The following is an 11794-nucleotide window of genomic DNA, read 5'->3' on the forward strand; positions in this document are numbered from 1 at the left end:
ATATATATATATATATATATATATATATATATATATATATATGAACGCTTAAAATGAATTACGTATTCAATATTTAGACTATGATTTTTTAATGATATAAAATATTAAATCAAATCATTAATAATATATATATATATATATATAATTAAAACTAATGCATAAGAATTAAATGCTTACATTTAATCTTAATTAAAAATAAACCAATAATACATGAAAATAACGAAGCAAACTAAAAGATTATGAAAAATTAGAGAAAAAAAATTATATTTTCAAAGTTTCTCAATTATTTCAGTAAAATTCTTTTGCATTTTTTCCACCATTTTCTTTTGCTTAATTTTTTTTTTTTCAAAATGCCTATTTATATCTTATAATTTCATAAATATGGGAACTAGATTCTGACCATTTCACTAAATAGACTAGTTTCATTCAGTGAATTATTTTTGCAAAACAAATTTTAAACCAGAAAATTTACATAACAAAAACCCGATTGGATACGACCAATGTCCAATTACACTCATCCAATTCTGAAAAGGGTGGTTTACTTTCTGCACCTTCACAGTTTGTTCTCAGACCTCCTCAAAATTTCAAAACAACCATTTTATCTTTCTATAAAATTGATTCATAATAACGTGCAGGAAACAACGGTAGTAAAACATGACTTGTAAATACAATTATTTAAATATGAACTGAGAAAATATTTTATGCAATTAACTTTGATTAATCGGATACTATGAGCTCATTTTTTATTCGTCCAGAACTTTATTCATGAATATCATCAGCAAGGATAAAAAAACACACAATCCTCAATTCTTGTTCACACTAACCAAATGGTGTATATAAGGGATTCATCACCTCAAACAATAAAAAACATTCTCATTGTACTGCAAACATGACCAATTAAGCATATAATTAATATCAACAGAAACTAAATCAAAAATCCCTCCAATAAAAAGGATGCTTAAACTTATCGTCCTCCTATCTCGAGGCACCTAATTTTTTTGCCACAGCATAAGAAAAAGAATAAAAGGAAAATCAAACCAAGCAGAACCTACAACGTTCAAATGCCATCCATCGCCAACTGCATAAAAAGTCTGGCTTCCAACGACCTAACGGGGAAACATATAACATACTCAACTTACAAATCCATTCATTAACTAGATATACCTATTAAAAACCCAAAGCATCAAATATCCAACAAGTCAACCAAGCTTGACGGAAATATGGCACAGGACTGGGAGCATTAAGAGCTTCATGACCCATTTTAGAAGCACTTCCGGTGAACTATAGCTGGCCCAGATTCATCATATTCACCCTTGGAGATCCACATCTGCATACATAAGAGAATAAAATAAGCACCCAGTACTTCCATAAACAAATCCATTTTATTGGTAATTTGCTGGGTACAAACCTGTTGGAAGGTACTTAGTGATGCCAAGATAGAACCACCAATCCAGACACTGTACTTCCTCTCGGGAGGTGCAACCACCTTGATTTTCATGCTGCTTGGTGCCAGAGCACTGATTTCCTTGCTCATACGATCAGCAATTCCGGGAAACATAGTAGACCCTCCACTAAGCACAATGTTTCCATACAGATCCTTCCTAATATCAACATCACATTTCATGATGGAGCTGTATGTCGTTTCATGAATTCCAGTAGCTTCCATACCAATTAGAGAAGGCTGGAACAGTACTTCAGGGCAACGGAATCTCTCAGAACCAATTGTAATGACCTGTCCATCAGGCAATTCATAGCTCTTCTCTACTGCAGAACTACTCTTGGTAGTCTCCAATTCTTGTTCAAAATCAAGGGCCACATATGCCAATTTCTCCTTCACATCACGGACAATTTCCTTTTCGGCAGAGGTGCTGAAGGAGTATCCTCTCTCAGTAAGAATTTTCACCAAGTACTCCGTTAAGTCACGGCCAGCAAGATCCAACCGAAGAATTGCATGAGGAAGAGCGTATCCTTCATATATGGGCACCGTGTGGCTTACACCATCACCAGAATCAAGCACAATACCTGTTTGATACCAACAAAATCAGAACTTAGCCAACTTACAGCATTTATTCACATGATAAGTTGAATGAATCCAATTGAAGTCACATGATCACAACATAGTAAATAGTAAATCCAAGACCAATTGCAGAAACAAACCTGTAGTACGTCCACTGGCATAGAGAGACAAGACAGCCTGAATTGCCACATACATGGCGGGCACATTGAAAGTCTCAAACATAATTTGGGTCATCTTCTCTCTGTTGGCCTTGGGATTGAGTGGTGCCTCAGTAAGGAGTACAGGGTGTTCTTCAGGGGCAACACGAAGCTCATTGTAAAACGTGTGATGCCAAATCTTCTCCATATCATCCCAGTTGCTGACTATGCCATGCTCTATGGGATACTTCAAGGTGAGTATACCTCGTTTTGATTGGGCTTCATCACCCACATAAGCATCCTTCTGACCCATTCCAACCATTACACCAGTATGGCGCGGTCGCCCAATAATACTGGGGAACACAGCTCTAGGAGCATCATCACCCGCAAAGCCAGCCTGCAAACATTGCAGAAAAGATTATATTAATCTGTCATCAGCACAAGAAGTACTCGTCAATTGGCAAAACAAAACATATCCTAACCTTGACCATTCCCGTTCCATTATCAACAACAAGAGGTTGAATGTCCTCGGCATCGGCCATCTTTTAAAACTGTATCAACAATGAAAACCTTTGTTTAGGTAAAGAAATAACAAAGCCAAATAAAAAAAAAATATGTAACAATTAAAAGTTTGAACTGGTAGAGAGATCTTTTCAATATCACTCAATTATACAAAAATACCCAAAAAATACCCACAATGATTTCATAACATAAACAAACTTAAAAGATCGGAGGCATGCATCACAAAACTGAACTGTGCAGTAAAAAAAAACACAGAAATATAATTATCAAGATAAGAAAGAATATTATCTTTGAATTTGATCGCCTATAATCGCATGAAAACAAACAGAAAATCAAAACTGATGTATCAGAAAACATCTCAACAACAAAATTAAGCAAAAACGAAACCTACATACACAATATGCAGCAACGAAGTAGATCCAGTTGAGCAAGAGCAAACCAAGTAAATATATAAATAAAAATCGATCCAGAAAACAAAAAAGAAGTTCGACGATCCAGTAACAAAAAGCAGAACGGAAGCACAAAAATTCATCGAAAGAATCACGTGAAAACGCAAATCGGAGAAGTGACAATCGAAACCCACCTTGCGCGATCGAAGAGCGTTTTGCAGAGGAAGTGGTTCGGAGATGGAGCAGAGGCAGAAGCAGCTACAAGGGAAGTTTTTCGTGAGAAAATGTAAAAGAAGAAGCTTTATATTCAATGACAGAGCTAAATGACGCTGAAATGAAACCCAAATGTAAATTAACTTTATACATTCACTACGCCCTTTGGGGAGTGTTTGGTTTGAGAGAAACATATCCGAAGAAAAATATGCGAAACTATTGAGAAAGAAAAGTGGACTCGTTCGGACATCAAACAACGAAAAAAACACGCCCTTTTTTTTTTTTGAAACCCAATCATTATTCGAATTATTTAAAATTTACTTAAAAATTGAACTACATCGTTTTACCTTATTAAATCGATTCAAAACTTAATGATTCATCAAATAAATCGTTAAAAATAGAGATCGAAACTTTTTAGTGATATATATCTAATTATATTAAATTATCGGTTTATCGCGTTAGTATATATCTAATCCTTAAAACTATTTAGTAATATAAACGGTTGTTAAATAATGTAATGAAATTATTGTTTTTTAAATGCATTTATTGTTACGAAGCAAGTGATTATTTCATTTTCCTTTACACTAAGCATGTTATCATAATTAGTTTTACTACGTTTTTTACATTTCAAAAGTTTATGGTTTTGTTTGGTAAAATGATGTGGATAAATTAAGGTGGATGTGTGTGACTAATTTTTAAATTGAAACTAAATGAAAATTTATGTAAAGAGTTGAAAAATGAATATTATAATAATTAATTTTAATATAATATTGAAGCTGAGGCATAGGGAAACAGTGATTGAAAAAAACAATACCGAACCATTCCTTGTTTGAAAAGGAAAATAAAGGTATACCGAACCGGAATAAGTCTGAGCCGTCCATTTTGTGTGATGTTGATTTGGACGGTGTGTTTGGTCTTGTGCCACATCGGCATGGTGGCTAGGATGGACTAGTGGACCCTATGAGTGCCGACCAATTCTTGAAAAGTTCTGGTGTGGCCATGAAATCCAGCTCCTCCACCATTGCTCATCCAACAATGATTCAACGTTTGCATGGAGTTATTCAAATCAAAATCAATTTGAAATTAAAAAAGGTGGATTTATTATGACTGCTCTTAAGGAATATTGGATTAATGTGTTTTAATTTAATAGATTCAACAAAAGGGAATGAAGTAGGAACCAAGAATTTTAAAAGGAGTAACGGCATTGACTGCATTCCAAGTCCAACATGGAAAAAAATTCAGATGGAAGATCATAACAATTTGTTTACGTTTAATTCAGATGGAAGCATATGAAGTAATTGTTTTTTTCATAAGACGCTTTCAATTTTTTATCTAGTACCATCACGACTTTGTTTTCTAACTTAGGCTGTGTTCTTTTGCATGGATTTATGGGAGATGATTTGGGAGGAAATGATTTAAATGGATTTGAGAGTAATTTTTTTGTTGTTTTTTTTAGTAGATTTGTAGGTAATTGAGAGTGGATTTGAGGATAAAGTCTGTGAGAATTAGTATAGGATTTGATTGACGTTATAATTTTAAAAAATTTGTTTAATAGGTAGAAATTGAAGATTACTAAAATGCCCCTAAGTATTAAAGTAATATAAAATAATATTGGTTAATGTTATATTTAATTGTAAAAATGTTTATTAAGAGTTAAAAATTTAGAATAATTATTAAAAATAATTTTAAAAATTTAATTAAATTATAATTTAGTGAAATGAATTTTTTTTAAATGTCATATTTGGCAAATACTAAATTTGAGGGCATTTTTTTACATGATTTGCAACTTATTTTAATTTTAGTGAGAAGAAAAAAAGCTAATTAAACTGTGAAAGAGAAAAACAGTTATCAAATATACAATAGCCTCTTTAATTAATGTAAAACTTAATTTTATTAAATTGAAAACATTTTAAATTTAGTGAAACTAAAACATATAAGAACTAATAAACACTTGAACATGATCAGAGTAGACTCCTATGCAAAAATATCCTTAATAAATTATTCATTTATAAACATCACACTTTCAAAACTAGAAGTGAACCGAGAGTGGTGTGCAATACTTGTTCCAATTGCAGGCGAGAACCTCGTAGTCGTGGGAGGGGAGGACCATGGTGGATCTGGGCTCGCGGACGTCCCAGATGCGGATGGTACCGTCGCCAGAGGCAGAGGCAAAGATGTCAGCGTGAAGGGAGTTCCAAACGGCGGAGTAGACACAGTAGGCGTGCTCCTTGAAGGTGCGGACACTGGTGGGGCGATGGAGGGTCTAGAGCTTGACGGTGTCATCCCAGGAAGAGGAGAGGAAAGAGCCGCAGCGAACAAGGTTGTAGTCGGCGGAGTGGACCTCGCAATTTTTTGAACGTAGAACTAAATACGTTATTTTCTGCAATTTTTTTAAGGGGTGGAACGAGATACGCATTATGTATCCGAATACAATTCCATTCTGCAATTTTTTTAAGGGGTGGAACCGGATACGCATGATGTATCCGAATACAATTCCATCGTCAATGCACAGTTACGCTTCTTCTTCGTGATATTTAAGAAAATCACGAGGGGTATACACGTAATTTCCAAAGAAATCAGCGCAAATCTCCTCGTTTCAGCGGGATGAAAAAAAGTGTCCCATCTCGCAAATTTCGTTGCTTGCAAATCTGGGCAAACGAACACGTTCACAAGTTAATTCCTCACCCACAAATCTGATTAAACAGTACTATCCCTTCAAACGAACAAGGGCTTACTCGTCATTACAAGGAGATTATGATAGTTTTTTTTATTACAGTAATATAACTTTAATTTTAATTTATCAAAATTAATAAAAAAATATGTAAACGGAATAAGTTGTATTTTTTAATAAAACTCGTATTAAGCAGTATTATTATTATATAATATGACATTTAGTTAAGTTAATATTTCAAATCACATTAATTTATTAACATTATGTGAAAAATATTATTAAAAATAAAAACAATAACATAATTCATGAAAATCAAACTAAATTCATATATAAAGCAAACTTCTAAAAGAAAAAGTTAAATCACTCTAGTCATAGAAATTTATACGTATTTAAAAAAAAAAAAAACTAAGAATACCATTTTCACATAGAATCATGCTTTTTAAAGTAAAACTCCCCATCTAGCTAATTTTTCCAAAAATATGATTTGAATGATATTTTACTAATTTTGTTTGAGTTTCATATAAGAAAATGAAATAACAAGAAATTTTCAACAAAATATTCACGATGAAAAAAGAAATGAGGTGTGAATTCCTCATAGAAGGTGTACAAATTTTATGGATAAAAGAATTAAAATACACATTGAGAAGTGTAACATCTCGATTTTTTTGGATGTCCCGATTACGAATAAAATTTAAAATTTTAAAAAAATCATAATACAATTGCGGAAATCCACTTATATAGTATTGAAATTAGTAAAATAAAATAAATTCAATTACATTCTTCTTAACACTTCTAGTACAAAAACTTTAAATAACAGAAGTTTTTTACTCACTCTCATGTCTCTGTCATGCATATGGAGCATTTGTAACATCTGCTCCCGTATAACCAAAATTTATACGATCATTATAAGACGCACATAGGAAGCAACCGATAACAAATAAAACAAATAAAACAACCAAAATTTATACTATCATTATAAAACAAATATGAGTAAATTAGCATAACACAACCGATAACAATAAAATTTGTACATAGGAAGCAAACACAACTTAATAACAAATCAATCATGTGCAGCACTATCCTACTAACATAATTATTTATACACCATGATCATCATCAACATCCTCATTACCTGTATCATGACTATGTCATCAACGTCATTTTTATCAATATAGTCTCCAAACACACCGTCACTACAAATCATCATCACATGTACCATAATTAGAAATAACCTCATTATGAATCCTTCATCATCAATAATTTAAATTAATAAATAAAATAAATAAATAGATAAAGTAAAATAAATTTTGGTTTTTGGTGCAATGATTTTAGGGGTTTTTTGGAGTGTATCTCGGGGTGATAGACTTTTTAGTTTAGTATATATATATAATTATTTAAATTTGGAAATAGTTTAATTTTAATTAATAAATAAATCAATTTTATTTATTTTTTTCTTTATATTCTCTCTCGTAAGTTTTTACAAAGACATTCGTCCTTGGCCAACAAAACTACACTTTCAGAAATGAAAAAAAAAAGACAAGGTATTTATATGGAGCCAATTAGTTTTTGCATAGAATAGAGCGAATAAATAAATAGTTATCATTCATAATTATAGTTATCTGCATCCACATCTNATACTATTTATTTCGTCTTATTTACTATCATATAAACCTTTCTCGTGGTTTCCAAAGTTTTATATNTTTATTTTTGATATTGAAATTTAGTAGAAAAATCTAGTGTGCCGGCCTGATTAAGAAAGGTTAATAAATCGAGAATTAAATAAATNTGTTTAACTCTAATTTTCGTAACTTTTTCCCTATTAAATATAAGATAGTATTAGTAACGTCTTATAAGTTATCCCAAATTTTCTCAGTTAACGTGATAAGAGATTTAAGTCTTTTAAACAAGTTCCAGATACTTACCATCACATTCAAAAGAATATAGGTAAAAAATAAAAGACGTATTTAAATTTAGTTAATAATTTGATTTCTTCTATGTAATATTTTCCTTNTTAGCAAAAAATATTTTTGTTTTCGTATTTTTCAACGAATATAATGTAACTCTTTTTGTACAGAAACTGGCTAGGTTATAAATGCAAGAACATTTTTCTATGAATAATTATAATGGAAAAAATGTCACTATTTTTGTTTTTCAAATATGTTTATGAATTGATTTATTATCGTTATTATTATTTTAAAATTAACCCAGCAAAGCTAAGCCTGTAAGGACACAAGTTCAAGATCCTTTAATCCAAATTCTAAAATAATACGGATTATTGAATCGGCCATCACTCGAAAGACAAATTAACAATTAGACAAAGCTTGCAAGAACATGAAAAATAAGTCTGTTTCACCCTCTAACTTTAATCATTTAATTATGTATCTTGTAAGGGTCTGAAAAAGTAAAGAGGGGCCATTGGGCCTGGGGAAGGGAAGCCAGCCCATCTGACTTGAGCTCTTGGACTTGAGGGGGGTCTCTTCCTCTAAGTCAGATTTTCATTTCTGCATTTTCCCTCTCTCTAAAAGAAGAAGTTCTTATGCCCTAACCAAGTTCCTCCATCTTCTCTCTAAAATTCCAGAAATATGAACCGTGCAAATTTTAATTGAGTGCTGCCAAACCCTTCCTGGCAGAAAGGGCTTCCATTTGAACCGAACACTTCTCAGTTTCAGTTGGTAAGTAAGTTTCCCCTTTTCCCTCCACTGTCCTAACCTAAGGCAACCAATTTTCTGGTTGCATGTACTTTCCACATTTTATTTTCCTTCCAATTTGTTCCAGCTCTAAAAATGTTGTTTCTATCATCAAAATTGGTGATTTATAGGTCCTGTCTTGTTCAGCACAGTGTAAGGGTTACTGTTGGAGCGTTCCCTGAATTTTTGGTTGTGAACTTTCCAGGTAAGGGGAGCTGATTATATAAATTAATTTATTTGTGTGATATGATGGTATATTAAGTTTTGAAATATGTATATTGTTGGGCCTGTATATTATGTTGTTGTGCTTAAATAAAAATTTTATATGTATGTGTGGTGTGTAAAGTTTATTGTGAATGATTAGGCAAATATATAATGTAGTATATAATTTGGATCATTATGGATTATTGTGAAAATTGGTGCTTAGTGAAAGGTTCATGCAATTGCAAGTAAGGATATAGATTTCAATGTTTAAGTTATATTTTAGAGGTAATCAGAATACTGTAACAGTTTAACTTTCTTATAAACATCAGTACAGTATATATGTAGTATATATACAATACCAAAGTACAACAGCGATTAAATAAAGAATATGAAAATATCTGGATTCTTTTATGATGTTCATTCGGTATTGGGATTGGTTCAACAATCCTTACGTTGCTTTATGATGTAGTATATTTGGTTGTTTAAGTAGTTTAAGTCACGTAACATATATTTCTCTGGTAGTTGATGCGGGAATTTTATTTTAGTGCAGTATTTATGGTTTCTTTTTTTTATAGCTTATATTATATTATATTCTCATATTTTATAAAGAAGTATTTGAAACGTTATATATGTTGATTGTGATATAAAGTATATGATTACAAAGTGATGAAAGTACGATCTAAGTAGTAAACCAAGTTCCATAAGTTCAAGATCTCTTGGTGAGATCTTTAGTGTTTTAAAATGGAAGTAGGGGCTCAGCCTTGGGAGTCATTCTGACGCTTCAATGGTCAATCAAACTCACTTAGAGAGGTTGAACCATGTGGTGAGNAGTAGCAGNAGGTCCTTAGTCTTGGGGGCTCCTAGTATGCCTCAAGGCCCGGAACGGACTAACCTCGTGAGTGTGGCAGGGTGGGGAACCCAAGTTTCATAAGTCACCACAGGTGCAAGACTCGCCATAGTCCGACTCTCATTTTAAAGTCCGGACGAGTCAGTCTAGAAATTCACATGCTTAGGTTGTGTTCATCAACTGTTTGATAAAAATTATGATTGTATGTTATATGATCTAATATGAGTTGTTTGATTTTATATAATTAGCTCACCCTTGCTTGTTTGTCTGGTTGCTTTGTATGTTGTGTGTTTTCCTGTTGCGATGATCGTCCATTTATGGATGTGAGCAGAGGAGAATGACGTCTCTGGGAGAACGTTCTGGAGGAACAAGAAGACCCTGCTGCTGCCTAGACCCTAGGAATTTTCTTCTACCATTTACATGTTCTGTATTTTGAAATACTTAGAGTTTCTTCCACGTTTTTTTTTTAATTTTCTTATAATTCTGGATTACTGTAATCCTAGCTTAATTACCTTGAACACTCTAACTGCTTTATTATATCATCTATGATGACGTCTTAATTTTTATACCTGCATAAAGTATAATATTGGGATGTCACATATCTTCAATTTTATTTTATTTAAATTCTAAAACTTTTGTTAATAATTCAAAAAAATTCTACACTTTATTTTTTGTATTTAATTAAATTTCAAAATTTGAAGAAGAATTTTTTATTTTCTTTATTAAATTTTGAAATTTGTTAAAAAATTGAATTTTTTTATTAAATTTCAAAATCTGATAAAAAGAATATTTTACTGAATTTTAAAATCTCATGATTTTTTTTATCGACTTTTAAAATCTAATAAAGAAATTTTGATAGTTATTTTTGAAAATTGAAAATTAAGATTAAAATTACTGAAAGGAAAGGATGAAGCCGAAACCCATTCTTCCTGTGCCAAATCTGGTAAGAGAGATCTTGCGAATCCAGGCCCACTAAGCCCGCCACTCATATATATTGACAAAAAAACAATTAAAAGAATGTGAAAAGTTTTTTATTTTAAATATAAAATATACACTTAAATTTATTTATAGGTATAATTAAACATTATAATTTAGGGATAATGATATTTAGACAATATTTTTTTTGACAACATTTATGTTAATCCATTAGTTAAAAATTACTCCACAATCAATAATAATAATCATAAACATTACCGTCGAATAATTTTTGACCAATCACACACGTTATCAAAATGTTGTAAAAAATGTTGTCTAAATATCATTATCCTATCATTTATAACACTTATATTTTTTATGGTATATTTAATAGCCACAGATGTCACAGTCGTAATCTAAAGGCAATAAATATTGTCCACATTCTGGGGATGACGAACAGCAATGTGGATGACAAATTCAGTGAGAAGTTGTTTCCCATAAACAAGTCCCTTAGTCTATATATATAAATATATTAGATGCCCCTGTTCATGCATTCATTCAAGTTTTTTTCACTGTTCCTCCTAGATCAATCAACATATATCATATATGGTCATGGATGTTCACCACTACTACCCTTTCTCTGTTTACTTCATTGCTTCCATTCTCTTTGTTTTCTTCATCTTATACAAATTACTTCAAAGCTGGAGTTCAAACAACTCCTCTACCAATTTACCTCCAGGACCTGCGACACTGCCTCTCATAGGGAACTTGCATCAGTTGTTAGGTTCATTGCCACATCGCTCTTTAAAACTTTTGGCAGATAAGTACGGACCGTTAATGCACCTGAAACTAGGAGAGGTATCCAACATCATAGTCACTTCACCGGAGATAGCCCAAGAGGTTCTGAAAACACATGATGTTAATTTTTCTGATAGGCCAAACCTTACATCGGGTAGAGCAATTTCTTACAACAATACCAGCATAGTCTTCTCTCCATATGGAGAATATTGGAGACTAGTACGAAAGATATGCACAGTGGAGCTACTAACCACAAAGCGAGTGCAATCTTTTCGGTCCATAAGGGAAGAGGAGGTGGCAGAAGTGGTTAAGAAAATAGCTGCAAGTGAAGGCTGTGCCGTTAATCTCACCCAGAACATTTTCCCGATGACTTACGGAATAGCCGCACGAGCGG

The 11794-nt window shown here is 32.2% G+C and overlaps 2 protein-coding genes and 1 long non-coding RNA gene across 3 annotated transcripts in view; 2 read left to right on the forward strand and 1 right to left on the reverse strand.

Moving 5' to 3' along the window:
- Nucleotides 1-833: 833 nt before the first annotated feature.
- LOC106775699 (actin-101) lies at nucleotides 834-3407 on the reverse strand. The gene is made up of 5 exons (XM_014662855.2): nucleotides 3260-3407; nucleotides 2637-2705; nucleotides 2158-2551; nucleotides 1409-2022; nucleotides 834-1327 (listed from the first exon to the last, which is right to left on the reverse strand). Exons 2-5 carry the CDS (start codon nucleotides 2694-2696, stop codon nucleotides 1262-1264), a joined length of 1134 nt encoding a protein of 377 aa, XP_014518341.1. The 5' UTR covers nucleotides 2697-2705; nucleotides 3260-3407; the 3' UTR covers nucleotides 834-1261.
- A 4984-nt stretch (nucleotides 3408-8391) lies between these two features.
- LOC111242626 lies at nucleotides 8392-10237 on the forward strand. The gene is made up of 3 exons (XR_002669926.1): nucleotides 8392-8621; nucleotides 8768-8841; nucleotides 10019-10237. It is a non-coding gene; the product is annotated as an uncharacterized LOC111242626 (long non-coding RNA).
- Nucleotides 10238-11145: 908 nt separating this feature from the next.
- LOC106774989 (cytochrome P450 71D10-like) overlaps nucleotides 11146-11794 on the forward strand; it is a 5161-nt gene continuing 4512 nt past the window's right edge. Inside the window, exon 1 of the mRNA XM_014662009.2 lies at nucleotides 11146-11790. Within this exon, the coding sequence (XP_014517495.1) occupies nucleotides 11209-11790 (582 nt within the window). The 5' untranslated portion in view covers nucleotides 11146-11208. The remainder of the gene's footprint in view (nucleotides 11791-11794) is intronic.

The sequence above is a fragment of the Vigna radiata genome, chromosome 10 (assembly GCF_000741045.1).
Source record: "Vigna radiata var. radiata cultivar VC1973A chromosome 10, Vradiata_ver6, whole genome shotgun sequence".
NCBI classification, from domain to species: domain Eukaryota; kingdom Viridiplantae; phylum Streptophyta; class Magnoliopsida; order Fabales; family Fabaceae; genus Vigna; species Vigna radiata.

What these genes read in the sequence shown, in the direction of transcription:
- LOC106775699 (XM_014662855.2), bottom strand. Translation starts at nt 2,696, where the DNA reads ATGGCCGATGCCGAGGACATTCAACCTCTTGTTGTTGATAATGGAACG. An exon ending in ATGGAACGGGAATGGTCAAG is followed by an intron (nt 2,552 to 2,636) that starts GTTAGGATATGT and finishes CAATGTTTGCAG; the next exon opens with GCTGGCTTTGCGGGTGATGA. An exon ending in TGCCAGTGGACGTACTACAG is followed by an intron (nt 2,023 to 2,157) that starts GTTTGTTTCTGC and finishes GGTATCAAACAG; the next exon opens with GTATTGTGCTTGATTCTGGT.